At 44.2% G+C, this 25,837-nt stretch overlaps 1 protein-coding gene across 3 annotated transcripts in view; it reads right to left on the bottom strand.

Annotated features, from left to right (window-relative positions):
- ANKFY1 (ankyrin repeat and FYVE domain containing 1) overlaps positions 1-25,837 on the bottom strand; it is a 102,098-nt gene that overhangs the window by 34,432 nt on the left and 41,829 nt on the right. For all 3 annotated transcript variants that reach the window (XM_050765241.1, XM_050765242.1, XM_050765243.1), the window contains exons 4-8: positions 21,249-21,384; positions 12,886-13,009; positions 10,971-11,120; positions 9,482-9,647; positions 891-1,095 (exon numbers count right to left, since the gene is read on the bottom strand). In XM_050765241.1, coding sequence (XP_050621198.1) covers positions 891-1,095; positions 9,482-9,647; positions 10,971-11,120; positions 12,886-13,009; positions 21,249-21,384 — 781 coding nt within the window. The remainder of the gene's footprint in view (positions 1-890; positions 1,096-9,481; positions 9,648-10,970; positions 11,121-12,885; positions 13,010-21,248; positions 21,385-25,837) is intronic.

The following is a 25,837-nucleotide window of genomic DNA, read 5'->3' as shown; positions in this document are numbered from 1 at the left end:
ACAAGCAGCCTTTTCCCAGATCCTAAACCACAAGGAATCCCCAACTAAGTATTTCTGGAAATGGGCAAAATGAACACAGTAATTATTGTTAAATATGCAACGGGCTGTGCTACAGACAAAGGTAGCAAGCTGTGCAGATAAAGTGGGAGTGTTTACAAGAAAGTAAAATTGGGTTTAACAATTAGAATTTTCTAACAATTAGACCTCACAGAAATAAAACAGATTGTCTGGTTGCTTGGATAGTTCTTCAAACTTGGATAGTTTGAACTCTAAGAAACGCTAGAAGGTTCCCTTGGAGGCCCTGGACTAGACGACCACTCTGGTTCCTTCAAACATGAAGATACAAATTGCTTAAAAGCTCGAAGACTGGCACACGCCTGTAATCCCAGCACTCTGGGAGACTGAGGTGGGAAGATCGTTTGAGCCCAGGAGTTTGAGGCCAGCCTGGACAACATGGCAAAACCCTGTCTCCACCAAAATACAACAATCAGCCAGGTGGGGTGGCGCATGCCTGTAGTCCCACCTACTCAGGAGGCTGAGGTGGGAGGATCACCTGTGCCCAGGAGGTGGAGGCTAGAGTGAGCCAAGATCACACCACTGCGCTCCAGCCTGGGCGACAGAGTGAGACGCTGACACAATTAAAAACAAACAAACAACAAAAAAAAAACCCTCGATGACTTCAGTTACCCAGGACGGAAATGTTTTCCCCAAATGCCTCTGGTTTTAGTAGTGACACTACTACTATACATCAATGTCTGTGACTTTAATAAAAATCAGACTGAATAATGCCAAACTACAGAACATGAACTCCCCGTATGCCAGTGACCTGCTACCGTAAGATAATCTTCTGAGAAGAGTGCTAAGGGCACGGGGTCTGCTCCCCAGCTTACCTCCCCTTGCTGTCCTGCATGTTGGGGTTGGCACCAGCCTGCAGAAGGGCCTCTGCAATCTGCGCCATCTCAGACATCACATCTGCTGAGTGTTTCTTTGAACTGTACAAGGCCACGAGGTGCAATGGTGTCTCCTGGGCACCCAGTGTAGCAGCATTGACCAAGGCCCCATTCTTAATGAGGAAAGTGGCAGCAAAGAGATCGCCTTGAAAAGAAATAAGAGAAGAAACAGTAACACAGGACAACACTCAGGGCAAAGAGTTCTGGCCAGTGCTTCCTCCAGAGGCAGCAGAAAATGACTGCAGACAAAAGAGAGCAATAACTAGATGTGTCTGAAGGAACCTCTTGGGGCATCTGTAAGTGGAAACTCATCATTGAGATCATGGAGTTACAGACGAATTCAAAAGGCTGTGCTCAATTTTTGGTACCTGTTATCACTGGTCGTGCCTCCTCACCTCAGTATCCTTTCACTGTTTAAGAATACTAGGCTGGGCCGGGTGCGGTGGCTCAAGCCTGTAGTCCCAGCGCTTTGGGAGGCTGAGACGGGCGGATCACCTGAGGTCGGGAGTTCGAGACCAGCCTGACCAACACAGAGAAACCCCGTCTCTACTACAAATAAAAAATTAGCCGGGCGTGGTGGTGCCTGCCTGTAATCCCAGCTACTCGGGAGGCTGAGACACGAGATTCGCTTGAACCCAGTGGGCGGAGGTTGCAGTGGGCTGAGACCGCACTATTGCACTTCAGCCTGGGCAACAAGAGCAAAACTCCATCTCAAAAAAAAAGAATACTAGGCTTCTGTTCTTCAAAGGCCTCTTTTGGTCATCTCTCAAAAGGGTTTCCAGGATCCCTCCCCACACAATTTCTCTCTCTCCCTCTCTCTTTCTCATTTCCTGACCACAGCTTGTACCTAACTAAGCAACACTACCCCCATTCTGCTGTACTCGCATACAGGTTCTACTCAGAGCAATCCCGTGTCTGTTTCCGCCGTACTCGCATACAGGTTCTACTCAGAGTAATCCCATGTCTGTTTCCGCTGTACTCGCATACAAGTTCCTACTCAGAGTAATCCCAAGTCTGTTTTATTATTATAAAATTTCTTTCCTTTTTAGATTTTTTTTTTTTTCCAGACGGAGCCTTGCTGGAGTGCAGTGGCACAATCTCCGCTCACTGCAACTTCCGCCTCCGAAGTTGAAGCAATTCTCATGTCTCAGCCTCCCAAGTAGCTGGGACTATAGGCACGTGCCACCACACCTGGCTAATTTTTTGTATTTTAGTAGGAATGGGGTTTCACCATGATGTACAGGCTGGTCTCAAACTCCTGAGCTCAGGCAAACCACCTGTCTCAGCCTCCCACAGTGCCAGGATTACAGATGTGAGCCACTGCGCCCTGCCTCTTTTTAGTTTTATAATTTCATTATATACACGTAACTGACTTAAGAAGTTTACAATGAAACATTTGAACAGAGTATCTGTACACATTACTATTTACAAAAATTTCACATGGTAAATAACCTTGTTGTGGAAACAAAATTTCTTTCTAAATCCCTTCCGCTGACTTAACTCTGGCGGTATTACAGAGTCTACCTAGGACTATTTACAGATATCAAATCAACACTGAGGAACATCCCAGGGCTTTGGAAGGCCGAGGCGGGAGGATCGCTTGAGCCCAAGAGTTCGAGACTGCAGTGGGCCATGACTGTGCTGTTGCACTCTAGCCTTGGTGACAGAGAGAGATCCTGACTCAACAAAGCCTGAATAACTCACAGAAAATCCATTCTTCTTCTTATTTTTTGAGACGAAGTCTCACTCCCGTCACCCAGGCTGGTGCACTGGCATGATTACGGCTCGCTGCAGACTCAACTTCTTGGCTCGGGGGATTCTCCTGCCTCAGTCTCCTGAATAGTGGAGACTAGAGGCACACATGCCACCATGCCTGGCTTATTTTTTATATTTTTAGTAGAGATGGGGTTTCACCATGTTGCCCAGGCTGGTCTCCAACCCCTGGGCTGAAGGGATCCACCTGTCTCAGCCTCCCAAAGTGCTGGGATTACAGGCATGAGCCACTGTGCCTGGCCAAAATCCATTAATTTTAATAGCTTCATTTACCATCTTTGACTATTTATGCTCTGTAGAAGTGAAAAAAACTACCTTGACATGTTGACAAAAGGCCAAGAATTAAGATGAAGATGTTAACAGTATACATTTGTGAAAATACTTTGTCAGACACTAATAAAGAGAAATTGACTCTACATTAGTTCTACAAATACATGGTTAAACTCAGAACTAAGCAGTCTGACAAGTGGCCATTTAGTGTTAAAAATACTTGTGAAAAACCAGTTAAAGTATACTTGTCAAGTTCACTTGGAGGATGACAAGGATTAAGCAATTAAATTTGTTGTAAGATTAAAAGTTCAGTCTTCCTTGGATTTAGTTATATTTAAAACTTAAAACATGCAAACACACTACATATATATGAAATTTATGTTTCTTAAGAAAGTAAGGCAAGAATAGCAAAGCATCATAACACATGGAACAGAAACCTGTTACCAAGGCTTGGGGCATCACACCTTCCTAGGTGAAAGCAATTGCTCTCAGTAGCCTCCAGGTGGCACCCATGAGCTCACACCAGGAAACTCGGGTTTTGGGGATTTTTTTGTTTTGTTTTGTTTGAGACATGGTCTCACTCTGTCACCCAGGCTGAAGTGCGGTGGCATCATCACGGCTCACTGCAGCCTCGACTTGCAGGGCTCAGGGGATCCTCCCAGCTCAGCGTCCTGAGTAGCTGGGATACTCAGCTTTTTTGTGGTTTTGGTAGAGATGGGTTTTGCCACTGTTGCCCAAGCTGGTCTTGACCTCCTGGGCTCAAGCAATCCACCCACCTCAGCCTCCCAAAGTGTTGGGATTACAGGTGTGAGCCACAGCGCCTAGCCTGGAAAGTCTTTCAAGGATTCAGTTAAACATCTTCCAAATCAAATTCATCTGCAATTTGCAACTTGAAGTCCCCATGTGTAACTCTGATGAGTGACAGCAAGTTAACCCAAGAGCCTGGATTCAGAGGTACTTTCTGCAGATTCCGTCTCCATTTCACCAAGGTCTACAGGACGAATTTCTTGCAAATCACATCCTTCTTCAGCTGGATGATCCCCAACATGCGGAACAACGTCCCAGAGTTTGATTTGCTGGTCCCATGAGAGTTGACTATACTCCTAAATGTGTGGGTGATCTCGGGATGAATGCTGGATTGTTGAGGCTGCCTTGGAACTTCTTTAATGTATGAATCGCAGGCAATGGTGATCTGCTTTTGTCTTTGCATCAGGACACTTTGGTTCCTAATTGTTAGAATTGTGAGTGCAGACCCCTTTGCATCACAACCTGAGACGATGATTTTCTCTCTTTCAAAGTTTTCTTTTCATATCTTACGGTACCATTTCATCTCCTTTGACTACACATCTACAGTCTGAACATCTGAAATGGAGTTTCAGGAGTGGTAAAGCTCTCTCAAGTCTGTTGCTGGTATTCCTGTGCACATTTTCATTTGAATATACAGGTTTCATCTGGTTCTCAGTGGGTATGAAATTAGAAAATCATCTGCTTTTGTTTTGGCTTTTGGTTTTTTGAGATAGGGTCTCACTCTGTTGGTCAAGCTGGAATGCAGTGGTGCCATCATGGCTTACTGCAGCCTCAGCCTCCCAGCCTCAAGCAATCCTCCTGCCTCAGCCTCCCAAGTAGCTAGGGGTACAGGCGCATGCCACCCTACCTGGCTCATTTTAAAATATTTTTGTAGAGATGAGGTCTCACTATGCTGTCCAGGTTGTACTCAAACTCCTGGCCTCAAGTGATCCTCCCACCTTGGCCACCCAAAGTGCTGGGATTACAGGCGTGAGCCACTGCACCCAGGCCGATTGTCTGTTTTTCAATACTTCCCATCTGGTCTATGCTTTCTTCCGAGGGACTATCTTGCTACAGAATGTGGGCTCTGGCACTGGGGCAGCCAGGAGGCCTCAGATGCTGACTTTTTCCTCAGATGCTGGATTGGCCCGTGTCTGATTTTTTTTTTTTTTTTTTTGGTATTCACACTGTCTTACACAAAACAGACCCTGGGGAAACGTTTGGGAAGAAAATGGACTGACTGGTTAGGGCTATTGGGTTCTACTTTATCAGAAAGGTTCTTATTTGAATGAATTATGACTTTAGGTAACTTAACAATTTTCCAGTAAGTCCCTTCTCTTGAAATATTTTCATTCTTCTGCTCCTGTTTTGGGTGGGGTAAGGGGTGAAGAAGGGTGCAATCTTTACCAGTATCAAAGCTTAGATTTTTATAGTACAGACGCGGTAAAGCACTGCAGGCAGCAGGTAACATGCATATTGGGGGTTGGCTAGGTCAGGCTTTTGCTATCCATTTATACATATACACAGAGGGCCCTACTCCGTAGCGTGAACAAACTCTGCATGGATTTGGTATAGAAGAAAATATGTAAAGACAACAATATATTAGCAATAGAACTAAATATCCTAGAGACGGCCACTTACATTCTGGGAGCAGAAAGAAACTTTAGAATTATTAGGACAACGGGCCTTAATGAAAAGTCCAAAATATGAGATACTCAGGGAAGAAGGGATAATGCAGTTTCATTACCTTTAAGTTTAAAACATATTCCAAACTAAGACACAAATACATAGTGGTCGGGCGCAGCGGCTCCTGACTGTAATCCCAGCACTTTGGGAGGCCGAGGCAGGCAGTTCACTTGAGGCCAAGAGTTTGAGACCAGCCTGGCCAACATGGCAAACCCAATCTCTACAAAAATACAAAAATTAGCCAAGCATAGTGGCATGTGCCTGTAATCCCAGCTACTAGGGAGACTGAGGCAGGAGAATCGCTTGAACCCAGGAGGTGGAGGTTGCAGTGAGCCGAGATTGCAGCACTACACTCCAGCCTGGGCGACAGAGCAAGACTCTGTCTTAAAAAAAAAAAAAAGAGAGAGAGAGAGAGAGAGAGAGATAAATACACAGTAAAGCTAAGACAAGACAGGTTAACGAAAAATGTGTAATACACCAAACATACAGAAGATAAACTGGGCAATACCGCACAGGTATATGAAACCCTATGAATTATTGGATTCAGATGGATAGCATGATAAAAAAAAAAGGTTATATCTTAAATCCTTAGGTCCTCTTAGAAGAATTATAGACTTTGAATCAGATTATTTTATTAATAAGACCCAAATATACAGTTTTTACTTATAATCATACATATATATATAAATATATTCACCCCAAAGAAAGCTATTTAGAAATTACCAGAAATAGAAAATTAGTCAAGTTTTACATTAAAAGAAAGTCAGCCCAGAGGGTACATAAAGGAAAAGGACAACTGATATCAGAAGAGCAGAACAATGGGAGGGAACAGAAAATGTCACAAGCACCGTTTATAAGGTTTCTGTCAATAAGAAAATGGTTAACACATTTTAGAAAGACTTGAAATCATCAGAAACAGTTAAAATAAAAACTGGTGCTTAAAAGTTTCAGTTACTTCATCACCTCATTCACTGACACTGCCAGGTAAATGAGGCATGACCATTACAATCTGTCCACATAAAACTATTCCTAACAAAAAACTTCACACTAAAAAAATCCATATACAATATTTCTTTCAATGCAGCTTCTTGACAGTTCTATTCAGCCAGTAACCTTCATTATTCAATTAATACAAACCATATTTCATGCTGCTCCAGTTGGTGGCATCATTATCAAATTTACTAAAAATAATTAACAGGAACATCCTACTTAAGAAACCCATCAACAGGGTACAGTGGCTCACGCCTGTAATCCCAGCACTTTGGAAGGCCGCGGTGGGCGGATCACCTAAGGTTGGGGGTTTGAGACCAGCCTGACCAACGTGGAGAAACCCCATCTCTACTAAAACCACAAAATTAACCGGGCGTGGTGACGGGTGCCTATAATCCCAGCTACTCAGGAGGCTGAGGCAGGAGAATTGCTTGAACCCGGGATGCGGAAGTTGCAGTGAGCCAAGACTGCACCACTGCACTCCAGCTTGGCCGACAGGAACGAAACTCCGTCTCAAAAAAAAAGAAAAAAGAAACCCACTGACTGATGTTGGTTATTAAGGTAAAAAAGTTCAGGAAGAATTGTTTTTATCAAGTGAAGACTCATCTTCTTGCTCAAATCAGGCTAATCCAAGGAGATGGCCTCTCTCCGGCCAAACACGTGCCCGCTGTGGACTCCCGCAGAGTCACTGCCCACCTGTTCCACTCTTTAGATCAAACGACTGCTATACTCGGTTATTAGGATGATCACTGACTATTTTGTGGACAGATTCCAATGCATGCTCAGAACTAAACCGAAATCTCATATATTAAAGACTTTCACTCTTAACAGTTAAAGTGAAAAAAACTCCTACAGGAACTGGACCTGGTTACGGCATTTCCAGTGCAGGGGCAAGGGATGAACGGCAGGGCTGACCCCGCCAGTCCCCTGGTAATCAATGCTGGGTGTACCACTAACATTGCCTCGCATTCTCTGAACAAACCAATAAAGCAAAAGTGATTCCCACTTTATGGATAGCGAAGACTCAGAATGTGACTTGTCCAAGGCCACAGAGTAAACAGATGAGCTGAGATTCAAACCTTGGTAAATATGAGCTTGACAGCCAGTGCTCTGTCTACCGTAATATGTGACACTCTCTAAAGTTAGCAAAATCACGTTTATTATACCCACACTGTAATCCACATACTTGCAGGCAATTAATAAACTCAGAGTGGAAGATTAAACCGTCTGAAAATAAACATCAAAAATGTATCGCTAATTCTTGGCAATTCTTGTAGCTAAGCAATCACCAAAATATTTCATAACTCAAAAGATGTTTTATCATCAAACATAAGAATTAACTCCCTGGGAGGAAAGGAACAAAATTCTCAGAATTTTTTTTTTTTTTTTTTTTTTTTTTTAGTAACAGGGTATTTGTTTCCAAAATAAACATCTCAAGACACAAAACAGTGTGGGAAAGAATCATTCCCTGCGTGGTGGACGTTTCCCCACCGCATCACACTCAGTGCTAAGTACTCGCTGGCTTCGCACGGCACATCATGGTGCTTGGGGAAAATGCATCTGCTCTTGACACTGACACACTCGAAGGATTTCCTACCCAGGGATGAGCAAAATTTTCCTCTCTACCAGCCAGCAAGCTCAGCACTCCAACACATGGCTTATAAGGATACTCGTATTAAAACCTTTGCCCAAAAAGGACAAAGCTGGCACAGGACCACAACTTGATGTAACTACATTCCACCAACTAGGAGCAATTTGTGAACGGCAAAAATGTAGCATAGACAATAGTGGTATGACAACGCATCATCAAAAGGGGAAAAATACAGATTAAGATGGAGCGAAATGAGTAGATTCTCTCTTTGATATCTACATGTAAGTAACAAAAAAGTGGCCATGGCAATGTACTTCAATCAAGTCAACCATCCCTCCAGAGAACTAACGCTTTGACACTTTGGAAAGCTTTCATTCCTCACTGGAACTCTACCTCTATACAGATTTCACTCTGTCAAAAATGACCATTGCAAAGCAAAATCAGTCAGGATTCACTTAGGACTTACGAATTAGTAAGACTATGGAAAAAAACAAACAAAAAAACCAGTATTGTTTTTCCTTTGACAAGTTAATTCATTAGGATTAAGACGTTTTGTTCTCGGCCGGGCGCGGTGGTTCACGCCTGTAATCCCAGCACTTTGGGAGGCCGAGGCGGGCGGATCACAAGGTCAGGAGATCGAGACCATCCTGGCTAACATGGTGAAACCTCGTCTCTTACTAAAAATACAAAAAAAAAAAAAAATTAGCCAGGCGAGGTGGCGGGCGCCTGTCGTCCCAGTTACTCGGGAGGCTGAGGCAGGAGAATAGTATGAACTTGGGAGGCGGAGCTTTCTGTCAGCCGAGATTGTGCCACTGCACTCCAGCCTGGGCGACAGAGCGAGATTCCGTCTCAAAAAAAAAAAGAGAAAAAGATGTTTTGTTCTCAAGTCTATCATTTCTATATTCTTCTAACTACTAACAATGCATTCAAAATATAGCTACAATTTCAAATAACTTTGCTAGAACACAATGAAACTTTATCAATTTATCATAATAGAGGTCTAGCCTGTTAAAGTGAACACCCCGAATCTAAGAATATGTTTAAACATTTACGGTTTTGCTACTATCCTCATGTCTGTGGTAGGATACAAAGGCAAAACCTTCCTAGCACAATTCCTGGAGCAAGTGACCCACTGAACAAGCAAACACACAAGTGCTTACAGGTAAAAGGTGCTTCTTCACACAAAGTACCGCCTTTGCAGCCTTTCCTCCCGGAGCCCTGTTGGCACTGTGAACGGCCAAACCAACAAGGCGCAGGGAACAGCCCTTGAGTGCTTCCTCTGACCCAGTGATCAAATTCTGAATCATGTACCCTGTGAGTACAGACTAGGGAAGACTTTGAGAATTGTGGGAACAAGGTGAGAAAGTCTTCAAAAATGACTTGGATAAAAATAAAACTGCCTGCAGGGAAAAATATAAAATACACTTCTTCCTACCTCTTTGGATTCCTTTGTGTAACAAGCTCCAGCCACTCTTGTCCACCATGTCCACGTCAGCTTTGTGACTAACCAGCGTGGTGGCAATACTCTCCAGCCGTCGTGAAAGGGCTAGATCTAATGCCAGATCTCCATTATGATCCGCTTCGTTCAGCTTCCCAGGGAGCTACATGAACACGTTTGTGAATTAGCACCCAGTGCGTAGAGAATACGACCTATTTTCATTTCTCCCACCTTGACCCTTAAATATCATTGCTTATACAAATGTCAAATTTAAGTACTTCAACACTGCTTACTCCCCAAATTCAACTTCATTCATAAACTTCTATCAGGCTTCCTCAGGGTACACGTTTTCAGGGAGTACTGTATTAATGGGGACCACATAGCAAACATTGTGGGAGATGATGTAAGGGCCACCAGGAAAATGTGGACAGAGGGCTGTGGGGCACAAGTGCCAGGCAGAGGTTCCGAGAGCTTTATAGTGAACAGCTAATGCTTCCATGAAAGGCGGTGGCGTGCTTATCTCATGTTTCCCAGCAGTTTAATGTCTCCCCATACACTGGACACCCAGGATAAAACATACTTCGTTCCCATCTGTCAAGGTCATGTGATGGGCAGAATTATAGCCCCCCAAAGACGGACATGTCCGAATCCCCAGAACCTGTAAACATGTCACATTACACGGCAAAAGGCGCTTTGAGGGTATGATTAAGGACCTTGCAATGAGGAGAGTATCCCAGATTATCCAGGAGGCCCGATCTATCTAACCACACACATCCTTCAAAGTGAAAAAGGGAACCAGAAGAACAAGTCAGAGAGATGTGACATGAGAAGCACCTGACCCACCACTGCTGGCTTTTAAGACAAAAGCCGGGGGCTATGAGCTAAGGGCTATGAGCTAAGGAATGTGTGGCGGGCTCTAAAAGGTGGGAATGGCCCTCAGTTGACGGCCGGCAAGAAAAATGGGGACCTCGATCCTGTAAGTGCAAGAATCTGAATTTTGCCAAAAACCCAAATGAGTAGGAAATGGATTCTCCTCTTGAGTCTCTGGAAAGAAGCACAGCCTGCTGACACCTTGATTTTGGGCCAGTGATTCCTGTCCTGGACTTCCAACCTACAAAACTCTTAGGCAATACATTTGTGTTGTTTTAAGCCAGTAAGTTTATGGTAATTTATTATAGCAGCAAAAGTAAACTAATACAGATTTTGGCACCTGGAAGTTAAGAAGCATTAAAAAAACAAAAGCAAAAACAAAAACACTACCTAAAAGCATATAAGAGGTTTTTAAATTAGGCAATGGGCTAAGGCTGGAAGAATTTTGAGAAACATGTTAGAAAAAGCTCAGATAGCCCTGAACAAACTATTCAGTAGAAATCCGTACATTAAAGACTGTGCCAGTGACGGCTCGGAAGAAGTGAGCAGCAGCCTGGAGAAAGACAAGCGCATTAGAGTTCCGGGAAATGAAGAATGGAAAAGGTGGCCACAGTACCTGGGAATCCATTTCAATCAGATAAAGGAAGACCACGTCTTCTCTCTCCACTTTGATAGCTTTATGTAACGGGTACTCCGTCTTGGATTTGATCATTTTGTATAACAACTGAGCACTCATGCTACTGAAATCCTCCTTTCTCAGGTCATCCTGACAATTCACAACATAGTAAAAAGCAGAACAGATACAAAGCGATAAACACAACTACCATTTAGTACGCCCTTAAAACGCGTCAGTCAGGCCCTACTTGAAGGGCCTAACCTTTCCCGACTCATTTACTTCTCCCCAAAACCCAGTGAGGTAAGGACTTGATCATCCCCATTTTACAGAAGAAAAAAGTAAGGCATAAAGAGATTAGATAACTTGCTCTAGTTCAGACAGTCCTTAAATGGCTGGGGAACCAGAAGGCTGACGTCCTGAGCCTCACTCTTTCCCCTGGCACTACTGTGCCTCCCAGTGAGGTGGCAAAGCCAAGCCACGCGTACCTCTAACAGGAATGCGCCCCGAGGGAGCCTCACGTGAGAGCAAGGACTCCTCTTCCCACCCCCCGAAAGATGGCGGTTAGAAAATCAATTCAATCAACTCCAACTTCCACAAGCAAGTCACTCCGCTGAGTCACAGCTCGTCCCTATTATTGCAGATCTCTATATTTCTATATATTTTAACAGAAAGGTTACCAACTCGGTTTCAATTCCTTAAAATCCAGCTCTTCTAGCCACCTTTTCTGAAACTCTAACGCTTTTCCTACGATGTTGTTGAATACCAAACAATTCGCAGAAACTAATTTGTAAAAGGTAGCACCAGCCCTAATTTTTTAAAACTGCAAACAACAACAAAAAAATGTGAACCACTGGCTGGGTGCGGTGGCTCACACCTATAATCCCAGCACTTCGGGAGGCCGAGGTGGGTGGATCACCTGAGGTTCGGAGTTTGAGACTAGCCTGACCAACATGGAGAAACCCCGTCTCTACTAAAAATACAAAAATTAGCCGGGCGTGGTGGCGCATGCCTGTAATCCCAGCTACTCAGCAGGCCGAGGCAGGAGAATCGCTTGAACCTGGGAGGCGGAGGTTGCGGTGAGCTGAGATTGTGCCATTGCACTCCAGTCTGGGCAACAAGAGCGAAACTCATCTCAAAAAATAATAATAATAAAAATTTAAAAATGTAAACACTGTTCTTTATGATGAAACAACCTAAGAAAGGGAAATCTAAATTTAAAGATGCTCTCCACCTGATGAGGAGAACAAGGGCAAGCTCAGAAACCGTGCTGCTGAAACTGTAGGGCCTGCTGGCCATGGAGCCACACCCTATTCCTGCAGCTCATCAGCAGCTTCCACAGATGGAGGGTGAAGGCAGGCGATGCTTTCAAGCCTGTTTCTGGACCTGAGCTATCTTTTTTGCGGGGGCAGGAGACGGAGTCGTGCTCTGTCACCCAGGATGGAGTGCAGTGGCACAATCTCGGCTCATTGCAACCTCCGCCTCCCAGGTTTATACGATTCTCCTGCCGCAGCCTCCTGAGTAGCTAGGACTACAGGCACGCACCACTGAGCCCGGCTAATTTTTGCATTTTTAGTAGAGGTGGGGTTTTACCATGTTGGCCAGGCTGGTCTCGAACTCCTGACCTCAAGTGGTCTGCCCACCTCGGCCTCCCAAAGTGCTGGGATTGCAGGCGTGAGCCACCGGCCTGGCCAGACCTGAGCCATCTTTTGTCCTTCTGCTCTGAAATCACAGAACTATCAGAATTTGAGTTGAAAAGAGTCTCACAGATCATCTAATCAAACTATTTATTCTTCAATTGTGTAACAAGAGAAAACCAGCTGCCAGAGAGGTCACTTTCCATGGAACTAGGTCCCAAACCACGGTCTCTTGACTGCCAGCTAGAGAGCTCTGTCGACACCCTCACCCTCTCACTCACCCAATGACTTGCAATAATTTCTGCACAGTAGTTCATCAGCGTGCTGGCATTCAGCTCCTCCGCCGTCTGGTAGAAGCGAATACAGTTCCTGACATTCACTAGAGACATAACACCCTTCTCACACCTGGAAGAGAGTATTCATGATGAGCAGTATTACTGGACAAATATGTTCACAAACGAACAAACCAAAGCGATCGTCTGTGTACTGGCTGGCTACGTCCTATTAATAACACTATGGGGTAAGGGTAAGCAAAGTAGTTATGAATAAATTACAGTTGGTCTCCCATATTTAAAAAGTACTAGAATTTCATTATAATATCTCACTGCTCAGTTCTGGTCAGAATAAAAATAACATGCAATAAACTTATTAAGCATAATACCCCAACTGCCTTAACAGTACACACATGACACTCGCTGATCACATAGGCAGGTAACTGTCGAATCAAGCACAAAATGGATCAACCTCTGTCCTTCAAAGAAAATTTAATTGTATGGAACACTGCTTTAGTTCCCACTAGCACAACTGTATTATGCAAACAGTGTGGCTTAGAAATAGTTTCAAATACGAGGTTCTATGCCTCAATAATTAACACCTCCTTAAAAGCTCTCCCTGCTGGGTGCAGTGGCTCACACCTGTAATCCCAGCACTTTGGGAGGCCGAGGTGGGCAGATCACCTGAGGTCAGGAGTTCGAGACCAGCCTGACCAACGTAGAGAAACCCCGTCTCTACTAAAAACACAAAATTAGCCGGGCGTGGTGGTGCATGTCTATAATCCCAGTTACTCTGGAGGCCGAGGCAGGAGAAGAGCTTGAACCCGGGAGGCGGAAGTTGCAGTGAGCTGAGATCGCGCCATTGCACTCCAGCCTGGGCAACAAGAGCAAAACTCTTGTCTCAAAAAAAAAAAAAAAAAAAAAGAAAGCTCTCCCATAAGATGTATGTGTATGGTATGTGAATTGTAACTCAATATAGCTGTATTTTAAAAGCCCACCTAGGATCACCTGAGGTCAGGAGTTCAAGACCAGCCTGACCAACAAGGTGAAACCCTGTCTCTACTAAAAATACAAAAATTAGCTGGGTGTGGTGGCAGGCACCTGTAGTCCCAGCTACTTGGGAGGCTGAGACAGGAGAACTGCTTGAACCCAGGAGGCGGAGATTGCAGTGAGCTGAGATTGAGCCATTGTATTCCAGCCTGGGTGATGGAGCAAGACCCCCTAAAAAGAAAAAAAAAAAAAAAAAGACCCATCTAAAATATCTAATGTTTAGAAAAAAAATAGCCAAATCCGCCAGGCATGGTGGCTCATGCCTATAATCCTAGCACTTTGAGAGGCCGAGGCAAGCAGATTGCCTGAGCTCAGGAGTTCCAGATCAGCCTGGGCAACATGGCGAAACCCCGTCTCTACTAAAAATACAAAAACAAATTAGCTGGGCGTGGTGACACGCACCTGTAGTCCTAGATACTTGGGAGGCTGAGACACAAGAATTGCTTGAACCTGGGAGGCAGAGGTTGCAGTGAGCTGAGACGGTGCCACTGCATTCAAGCCTGGGTGACAGAGCAAGACTCGTCTCAAAAAAAAAAAAAAAAAAAAATAGAAAAAATAGCCAAATCATAGTATACCCCCCACACCAAAAAAAAATCAGATTTCTACTATAACAACAAAACCACAGTACACCAAAATAGAGAAAAACTGGCTACAATGGATGTCCTCATAAAGCCAAGTAATAACAAAAACAAGACTCTTTCAGAATCATTAATAAGGAAACATGGCCAGGTGCAGAGGCTCACACCTGTAATCCCAGGACTCTGGGAGGCCAAGGCAGGAGGATTACTTGTGGCCACGAGTTCAAGACCAGCCTCGGCAACACAGCAAGATCCTGTCTCTACCAAAACAATTGAGATATTAGCCAGGCATGGTAGCGTGTCCCTGTAGTCCCAGCTACTCAGGAGGCTGAAGTGAGAGCCCAGGAGTTCAAGGCTACAGTGAGCCGTGATCACACCACTGTACGCCTGGCCTGGATGACAGACAGAGACCTTGTCTGAAAGAAAAAAAAGAACATCAACTACATCATAGAAGAGAGAGCTGAAGGCAGGCAAATAGGTCTCTGGTAGCAAAAGCAGGACCACATCGTAGTCTGGAAGATGCAGCATTGGAAAGACCACACTTCCTCTACGCCGTAATTCCTGGAAGCCTTAGGGAGTCTCCCATGAAACCAGGTCTATGAGGAAAAGAAGGCCAGGGCACAGTCCTTCACTTCCCTCCAAATCAGGTTCACCTCCAAGGGCAGCCACAGAGGACTAGTATGGTTTCACGAGATTTCCTGACATTCACCACTGTTTTCCCTGCCAGCAGCCTCCACCAAAACTCTTTCTAATCACAAAGGCAGAATGTGGTGGACAGAGCAAAATAAACAATGAGGTAAAAAAGACCTGAGTAGAGACACATGGAACTTTAGGGGCCAAATGACTTGAGCTCTCTGTGCCCCTGTCTCCTCCTCTGTAAAATAAAGATGTTACTCTACTTCAGATGTTTGAGGAATACTTGTGTGTTTGCCAAGATGGAGGAGAACTGGTTACACTCAACACAGCTGGAGGCATGTAGTAAATATGCTCGCAAGTTTGAGGTCCCTCCCCTAGCCCTTCTCGTCTCTAAAGCCTGAAATTCCTTTACGAAGGAAAAAGCACAAAAGGAAATCACATAATTTTAATAACCCACATTAGTGGATTTCAGTACTGTTAACCATAACTAGCTAGCAGGTAATTCCCAATCGTAACAGATGAGCTTTAGGTAACAGATGTAGAAAAAGACCATGGGAATGGGTGATGGCGGAAGGAAGGTCATGAGAAAGACCTGGGCAGAACGCAGACCACACTTTTTTTCTTTTTTTTTGAGATGCAGTTGCGCTTTGTCACCAGGCTGGAGTGCAGTGGTGTGATCTCAGCTCACTGCAAGCTCCGCCTCCCGGGTTCCAGCTATTCTCCTGCCTCAGCCTCCTGAGTAGCTGGGACTACAGGCACGTGCCGCCACACCCAGCTGATTTTTGTATTTTTTTTTTTTTTTTAGTAGAGACAGGGTTTCTCTATTAGCCAGGATGGTTTCAATCTCCTGATTTTGTGATCCACCTGCTTCGGCCTCCCAAAGTGCTGGGATTACAGACGTGAGCCACCGCGCCCCATCTCAGAACACCCCTTCTAAACCTCACGAAGGAGAGGCTAGGAGCAAGAACACAATCTTGGCGTCATTTCTCTATTTAGCAGTAAATGCAATCACCTGCTTTACACTAAGACCTGTCAAAGCTTTGGGGTTTTTTGTTGTCGTTGCTGGTGTTTTCTGAGGCAGAAGTTTGCCCTATCGCCCAGGCTGGAGTGCAGTGGCGTGATCTTGGTTCACTGCAATCTCTGCCTCCTGGTTTCAAGCTATTCTCCTGCCTCAGCCTCCAGAGTAGCTTGGATTACAGGCGCCCACCACCACACCCGGCTAATTTTTGTATTTTTAGTAGGGACAGGGTTTCACCGTGGCCAGGCTGGGTGCTTTGTTTTTAATTAACATTACTGACTTGGTGTAAGGAAGCATCTCTCCCAGGGCACTTTAAAAATCATGTTGTTACAATATCTAAGTAAGTTACATTAGTAAGTTATAATAATAAACAAGAATGTAAGTTACGTACAACAGCATTATATTGCCTTTTTTTTTTGAGACGGAGTCTCACTCTGTCGCCCAGGCTGCTGTGCAGTGGCGCGATCTCGGCTCACTGCAAGCTCCGCCTCCCGGGTTCATGCCATTCTCCCGCCTCAGCCTCCCATGTAGCTGGGACTACAGGTGCCCGCCACCACGCCTGGCTAATTTTTTGTATTTTTAATAGAGACGGGATTTCACCATGTTAGCCAGGATGGTCTCAATCTCCTGACCTCGTGATCCACCCGCCTCGGCCTCCCAAAGTGCTGGGATTACAGGCTTGAGCCACTGCGCCCCGCCAACAGCATTATATTTCTAAGCCTCAGTTTTCTGTACCATGGGTTTCTCCAAACCTGCAGCACACCACAGCAATGCCTGACAAAGTCACTCTAACCTCAGCCATGAAATCAGAGCATCCCGGGAGAAAAAAATCTCTTTTCAGATAGCTTTTACCATTTTTACAACTAACATCAATCAACCTTCCTAACATCCTAACGCCAGGCAGCCTAATACACAGGAAGATCTCAGGGAGTAAACGACGCACATTTGTAAAGCACTTTACAAAGCACTTTTACAGACAAATGCTGAGAACCTGAAAATTCCATGCTCCTCCTTTTTAACTGTCAAATGACATTGCGCCAAGGGACTCAGATATGTTTCATGAAGGCAGATCTTTTATTAAAGCTGGCAGACATTTCACTGTCACCAATTCTAGGATCTCCAGAGTGCCATTTGCCATTTGGATAGATTATAAATAGTAACTGACATGATTTACGCAACCAAAGAACATGTCATCTTATTTAGAAATTTAGATTCTTGCTTCCTATATTCTCTTTGAAAACAGCAAGACAGACAAACTTTCACCCGAAGGGAATTTTTTAATTATCATTTTTAACTTTAGAGTACAGAAAGGATACAGATATAGACAAAAAAAACACTTTTTTTTTTTGAGACGGAGTTGCACTCTTGTAGCCCCGGCTGGAGTGCAGTGGCGTGGTCCAGGCTCACCACAACCTCCGCCTCCTGGGTTCAAGCGATTCTCCTGCCTCAGCCTCCTGAGTAGCTGGGATTACAGGTGCCCGCCACAATGCCTGGCTAATGTTTTTGTATTTTTAGTAGAGACAGGGTTTCACCATGTTGGCAACTTTTAAAGTACACAATCAAGCATATATTTAAACGTCCCACAAACTCCTGTCTAGTTTTCATATCACTCTTGAGTGGATGTGGGAAAAAGAAAAATTATTGAAAAGAAAAATGACAGAAGAAGAACAATGATTTAGTTACAAATGACATTTTTCTTTATATCATTTTGTATTTTCCAAATATCATACACTGAACATGTATTATACTTTTGTAAGCAGAAAAAAATTAACTCATTTTTTTAGTATACATTAATTCTCTCTTTAAAAAAATTAGCTGGGCACGGTGGCTCATGCCTGTAATCCCAGCACTTTGGGAGGCTGAGGTGGGCAGATCACCTGAGGTCAGGAGTTTGAGGCCAGCCTGGCCAACATGGCAAAACCTCATTTCTACTAAAAATATAAAAATTAGCCGGGTGTGGTGGCAGATGCCTGTAACCCCAGCTACTCAGGAGGCTGAGGCAGGATAACTGCTTGAATCGGGAGGTGGAGGTTGCAGTGAGCCGAGATTGTGCCACTGCACTCCAGCCTGGGCGACAAGAGCGAAACTGCCTCAAAAAACAAACAGTTAAAACAGCCTGGTTCAGTGGCTCACGCCTGTAATCCCAGCACTTTGGGAGGCCGAGGCAGAAGGATCACTTGAGGTCAGGAGTTCAACTGGCCAACATGGTGACACCTTGTCTCCGATAAAAACACAAAATTAGCTGGGTGTGGTGGCACATGCCTGTAATCCCAGCTACTTGGGAGGCTGAGGCAGGAGAATCGCTTGAACCTGGAGGCGGAAGTTGCAACGAGCCGAGACTGCACCGCTGCACTCCAGCCTAGGTGACAGTGAGACTCTGCCTAAAAAACAAAACAAAACAAACAAAAAATTAAGAGTATTTTCTTCAGTGTGCCCTCTATGGTTAAAAAAAAAAAAGAAAGAAAAAGAAGTATTTTCCTGATTAATTCTTACTATAAACTCTTTCATCAAATTAGTGCCAGCATTCCAAAACCACCGAGATCTCCACATTACAAAAAGAGCAACGCCTGCTTCACGACCAGCCGCACCTGTCACCCGTCACCCGTCACCAGCACCCTTTCATTCACTATCTCAAGCATGTAATTCCTTCCAGGGACAGCAGGGGGCACTCCGTGACCCTTTAAAAGCTAACACTTGACTCCACTCCTGGTGTCCTCCACTCCAGCTCTTAAGAAAGCCATGACAGATAATAACTCAATACTCACATCCAACAATACAAAATTAAGCATCTGGTAATGTTGACAGTTATGAAGCCTACTCAGTCAATAAACAACAAACAGTTTAATTAAAGAATCCATTACACAGATTACAATTATCTAAACTACTCCAACCCCAGGACATTTTATCAAAGCAATTTAATTTACATAAGCAAGTTTGACAAGGTCAACAGGAGAAAGTTCAGGAAGTCTGGAAAAAACATAAAGACATAAATCATACTCAATCTAATTAAAATCCGTCTCATTTCACTCTCACCAGGACTCCTCACCCAAACAAATTAACAAACAAATGAAAGAGTTAACTGAATGGCCTCAGCAACAAATCAGCTCCGTTCATAACCTCATGCTCTATGCGCCTATAGACTGTGGACCTGCTTTTGTTTTTTTAATTATAGGATTTAGATATGAAAATGCACTCAAACCCACATCAGTAATAGACACGAGTAAGCCGTCCACCGATTTCATGTGGGGAACAGTGAGCCCTCCTGGGAAAACACCAGCCCATGATGAAAACAGCACGCAGCTCTAGGCAGCAGAGTCTCTCTGGGGAAAACATAGCCACAGGTGGAGTGCCTCCTGATGAATGAAACCATCCCTTTGCTCACCCACGAGAAAAGCCATTCCTTTACGCACCCAAGGGAACACAAAAGATCACTAAATGCTGTAAAAAGACACTCCAGGCCGGGCGCGGTGGCTCAAGCCTGTAATCCCAGCACTTTGGGAGGCCGAGACGGGCGGATCACGAGGTCAGGAGATCGAGACCATCCTGGCTAACACGGTGAAACCCCGTCTCTACTAAAAATACAAAAAACTAGCCGGGCGAGGTGGCGGCGCCTGTAGTCCCAGCTACTCGGGAGGCTGAGACAGGAGAATGGCGTGAACCCGAGAGGAGGAGCTTGCAGTGAGCTGAGATCCGGCCACTGCACTCCAGCCTGGGGGACAGAGCAAGACTCCGTCTCAAAAAAAAAAAAAAAAAAAAAAAAAAAGACACTCCATCGGCCGGGCGCGGTGGCTCACGCCTGTAATCCCAGCACTTTGGGAGGCCGAGGCGGGTGGATCACGAGGTCAGGAGATCGAGACCATCCTGACTAACATGGTGAAACCCCGTCTCTACTAAAAAATACAAAAAACTAGCCGGGCGAGGTGGCGGGCGCCTGTAGTCCCAGCTACTGGGGAGGCTGAGGCAGGAGAATTGCGTGAACCCGGGAGGCGGAGCTTGCAGTGAGCCGAGATCGCGCCACTGCACTCCAGCCTGGGCGGCAGAGCGAGACTCCGTCTCAAAAAAAAAAAAAAAAAAAAAAAAAAAAAGACACTCCATCGGCCGGGCACGGTGGCTCACGCCTGTAATCCCAGCACTTTGGGAGGCTGAGGCGGGCAGATCACGAGGCCAGGAGATCGAGACCATCCTGGCTAACACGGTGAAACCCCGTCTTTACTGAAAATACAAAAAAAAAAATTAGCTGGGCGTGGTGGTGGGCGCTGTAGTCCCAGCTACTCGGGAGGCTGGGACAGGAGAATGGGTGAACCCAGGAGGCGGAGCTTGCAGTGAGCCGAGACCGCGCCACTGTACTCCATGAACTCCAGCCTGGGCGACAGAGCGAGACTCTATCTCAAAAAAAAAAAAAAAAAAAAAAAAAAAGATACTCCATCACCAGGCTGATTACCAAGAGCCAAGAGCCACAGCTCCAATAGACAGACGCTCCCGGACATCTTGTCTGACATTATTTAGTGAACGTTTTGTTTTCTGTTGTTCTAAAATGCCAACTTGGGAGAGCAACAGAGAAAATGCAGTATAAAAACACAGCATGCTATCTCCTTGACAACCTAAAATGCAGTCACTTAACTGAAGTGAGATCTCTGGGACACTCGCTATGACACTTATTTGGACAATATTTTCACATATTCATTTAGGCACTCATTGTTTCCAACAAAGAGACTATGACTAAGGATTTCATTCAACTTGATGTATCAGAAAATAGGGTAAAATGTCAAGGGAAACAGAAAGGGAAGGAAAGCTGAAAGTTTGGACAATGGATTATATTATTTCATATTTAATTTTTCAGTTTATACAATTATGTAATTTCAGGTAACAGACCAGTGAAAGAAAAGAGAAGAGCGAAAGCTTTAGCAAAATTTAGCTACAAGATAACACAAAGCAAGGGAGGTAACAAATTCTCTCCCCACCATCGCCTTTAAAGGAACACCTTGCGAAGTTATTTACATTAGCAGAAGCAGCTGTTTTCCCAGAGCTCAGCATAATTAAAGCTCAGCCACCACCATCTGAGGTGCTTGAATATATCTGCTGCGACTTGCCTCTCCCTGAGGAGCTGTAGCTGAAACCGATTTGCTAGTTTCATCAATTCAGTCAGGAACACATCATCCTCTCTGAACTCCAACTCATCTGTATAGATCCAGCGAAGCATTGTCATCGTCACCTCAGGGTTAGCATCTGGTTAAAGAAAAAAAGTAGAGAGAACAACTGAAAAAGCATGGAATGACATGCTTAGACTTTCTCGAGGGATCCCTAAAATTTGAGGCTAATAAAGTAAATGACAGTACACCCAACTTAAAGGAATATTACACAGCCATTAAAAACGGTGACTCGGCTGGGTGCAGTGGCTCATGCCTACAATCCCAGCACTTTAGGAGGCCGAGGTGGGTGGATCACCTGAGGTCAAGAGTTGCGGACCAGCCTGACCAACACGCTGAAACCCCGTCTCTATTAAAAACATACAAAAAATTAGCTGGGCGTGGTGGTACACACCTATAATCCCAGTTACTCAGGAGGCTGAGGCAGGAGAACTGCCTGAACCTGGGAAGCAGGGGTTGCAGTGAGCAGAGATCGAGTCACTGCACTCCAGCCTGGGTGACAGAGGGAGACTCCGTCTCAAAATAAATAAATAAATAAATAAATAAATAAATAAAATGGTGACTCAGCAGTCTGGGCAGCATCTGACTCTAAAGTTTTGCAGTGGGCAGTGAGTGGGGAAATGAACCTACGAAAGATACATGGAGTAAATTGGGGAAAATATTTGAAACATATGACAAAGATTTAATCTTTTTTTTTCTTTTGAGACAGGGTCTCACTATGTCACCCAGGCTGGCATGCAGTGGCACAATCACGCCTCACTGAGGCCTCGAACTCCCTGGGCTCAAGTGATCCTTCCACCTCAGCATCCTGAGTGGCTGGAACCACAGATGCATGCTAGCACGCCAGGTTAATTTTTGGATTTTTTGTAGAGACAGGGTTTCGCCAAATTGCTCAGGCTGGTCTTGAAATCCTGGGCTCAAACAATCCACCTGCCTCAGCCTCCTAAAGCGTCAGGATTATAGGCGTGAGCCGCTTCACCCAGCCTGAGTTAGACCTTACAAATAAAAATACAAAGATAGACACCCAGTGGAAAAATGGATATAAATAGGTAATTCACAAAGATAAATAAATAATGGCCAATAAACCTTATCGATAACCAAATACGAACTGAAACCAGAGTATTCTTTTTATCTCACAGACTAGCAAAGATGTTTTAAAGAACATAACCTTTCATACAGCAACTACATATGTAGATATCATCTGAAGAAAATAACTGGACAAATACAGAAAAATGTACTAAGATGCTCAGCACAGTATTATTAATGGAAAAACTAGAACAAAAATCTTAAGAGTCCAACAATGGAGAACTAATTAAATAAATTATGATATACATACACACTGAAAAAAATGCAATTAAAACTAGATAGATATATATTCAACATAAGATATTTACTACATAGGCTTTTTGAAAAGTAAGCTAAAAATACTTGTATAAGATCTCGGCTGGGCGCGGTGCCTCAAGCCTGTAATCCCAGCACTTTGGGAGGCCGAGATGGGCGGATCACGAGGTCAGAAGATCGAGACCATCCTGGTTAACACGGTGAAACCTCGTCTCTACTAAAAAAAATACAAAAAACTAGCCGGGCGAGGTGGCGGGCGCCTGTAGTCCCAGCTACTCGGGAGGCTGAGGCAGGAGAATGGCGTAAACCCGGAAGGCGGAGCTTGCAGTGAGCTGAGATCCGGCCACTGCACTCCAGCCTGGGCGACAGAGCGAGACTCCGTCTCAAACAAACAAACAAACAAAAAAAAAAAAAAAAAAAAAAAAATCTCATTGGCTGGGTGCAGTGGCTCCTGCCTGTAATCTCAATGCTTTGGGAGGCCAAGGTGGGCGGACGGGGCTGGAGCCCAGGAATTCAACACCAGTGCGGGCAACATGGTGAAACCCTGTCTTTACAAAAAATACAAAAATTATATCAAAATCTCAGAAATCACCACTAAAGAACTTAGCCATGTAACCAAACACCACCTGTTCCCCAAAAACTACAGAAGTAAGAAAAAATTAAACAAAATAAAATCAAAAAATATAAAAATTAGCTAGGCACATGCCATTAGTGGTGGCATGTGTCTGCAGTTCCAGCTGCTCAGGGGGCCGACGTGGGAAGGGAAACTGAGCCCGGGAGGATGAGGCAGCACCGAGCCGTGATTGCACCACTGCACTTCAGCATGGGTGACAGAGCAAGACCCTGTCAAAAAAAAAAAAAAAAGAGAGAAAAAGAAAAGAGAAAGAAAAAAAACCGGGTCTTGCTTTTTGTTAGATATACTTGTGTGTATATGCATGCATACATATATATATAAAATACCTACACACACTACATACATGGGGAGGCAGACACATTTTTCTGTGTCTGTCTCACAAGAGATTGGAAGGATATATACTAAAATACCAATGCAGGTGGAATTTGTAACTAATTTTTCTTTTAGCTTAATTTTACTTTTAGCTTTATTTTTATTTAAGGAACACGAATTACTTGTGCAATCTCTTTAAGTTAAAATAAAGACTGTACAGCAACTTGGGGAAATGCTTGGGATGAGAATCACAGTATAAAATATCTAAACTATTATTTCAACCAGAGTTAACTCTTGATTAGTCAGAAGAAGAAGAGTGACAGTCAGAGGAATACTTAAAATCATGGTCAACACAAGTAATTCTCACGGTGTGGTCCTGGGCTAGGAGACTCAGCCTCATCTGAGAACTGATTAGAAATCTGATTCTCAGTCCTACCCCAGACCTGCTGAATGAGAAACCAGAGATGGGGCCCAGCATGTGTCCTAACAAGTCCTCCACGTGATTCTGAGGCTCACTAAGGTTTCAGAAACCTAGGAAAGGTGCAACATGGACCAGGAACGCCTTATTAACTTCATAATTAGGAAATGGCTCATTAGCTCTGATTAATCTCCTTTCCAACTAAAGTGCGGAGGAGGAGTTTGAAGGGGGCAATGTCAAGTGAGTGGACTTGAAGACCTCGACTTACCTGCAACCAGGTTAATTCACCATCATCTCCTAAAACAACCAGATATTAAAAGTAAAAAAAAAAAAAAAAAAAAAAAAGAAAAAGTGAAATACACTAAAATGATAATATTGTAGTCACTATGTTAAGGTTTTTCTTTTTTCTCTCACTGAATAATGTAGTAATAGCATTTTTTTTTTTCTTTCGAGACAGAGTTTCGCTCTTGTCGCCCAGGCTGTAGTGCAATGGCACGACCTGGTCTCACTGCAACCTCTGCCTCCTGGGTTCAAGAGATTCTCCTGCCTCAAACTACTGACGCAGCTGGGATTACATGCGCCGGCCGCCATGCCCAGCTAATTTTTTTGTATTTTTAGTTGAGATGGGGTTTCACCATGTTAGCCAGACTGGTTTTGAACTCCTGACCTCAGGGGATCCACCTGCCTCGGCCTCTCCAAGTGCTAGGATTACAGGCATGAGCCACCATGCCCGGCCAGTAATAGCACTTTTAAAATGTTTTAAAAGAGAAAACATTTTAACATCAGACAGAAAGCTAATTAGATTTATTTAAACAATTAACTTAGGAGGTACTTCGGCTAAGCTGTCTAAGGTCTCCATCGCAGATCTTGGAAGTAGGCTGAATTTCTAAGCAGGCTTTGTAAATTGGGTTCAATACCTCAGTAATCATCTTAATGAAAAAAAAAAAAATGTAGGCCATGTGATTTGTCCAGAGCAACGAAAAATACCACAACACATCCTACTGCTCTCACACGGCCTGATCTTGAAGACGGCTCGTTCCTAACTGCTGAGCGAATCCCCAGTACCACCGCCCTCAAACACCTTCCCTGCCGCAGCAGTTTCTTCAATACTATTTGAAAATTTGCCTGGTTAAACTTGACCTGTACAAGTAATAAACCAAAACCTAGATTATTTAAAAAAAATGTTTTTAACTACTTTCAGTAGGGATTTCCTGGGAGGGCTTGATATTTCACACAAAATGAGGTTCAAGTGATTTACGAGCTTTCCCACTCCTGCCGTGACTCTTCCCCTCATCTACAACATATATTGAGGATAAATTCACTCTGTGACTCAGACGAAGCAGCCAGTGGTATAAGGGTAGGCAGAGAACAATGAACACGAAGGACGGTGTGTGCTGCAACTGTGCACTTTTGGGTAAATCATCCAGCCTGTCTGCTTCCAATCTACGTAAGCAAGTGGCTGTAAAAGTCAGACGACTGCATCAAACAGGAGCTCTCTCTAAAAGGAGCAGACTCAGAAGAGAAAGCAGTTGGCCCCGAGTCCTGTATGATGGAGGTAATCATCCCCTCAGAAGGCCTGGCACACAAGCCAGAAAAATCTCTGACTTAAAGGATGAAAGGTAAAATAACACTCAGACTTCTGACTCTGTTTCACTGCAGTCCAGGATGCATGTAAATATACTCTGGAGACCTTAGGATTTTCCCTGTGGCCTAGTTTTTTGTTTTGGTTTGAATTTTAAATAAATGTTTTGCAAGACATCTGAAATGGATGGGAATAAACCGATCTGTATGCAAGTAACCTTTAAATGAAACATACCGAGTAAACTG

The sequence above is a fragment of the Macaca thibetana genome, chromosome 16 (genome assembly GCF_024542745.1).
Source record: "Macaca thibetana thibetana isolate TM-01 chromosome 16, ASM2454274v1, whole genome shotgun sequence".
In the NCBI taxonomy this organism is placed as follows: Eukaryota; Metazoa; Chordata; class Mammalia; order Primates; family Cercopithecidae; genus Macaca; species Macaca thibetana.
The sequence above is the reverse complement of the archived record's forward strand: the minus strand, read 5'-3'. Positions and strand labels throughout refer to the sequence as shown.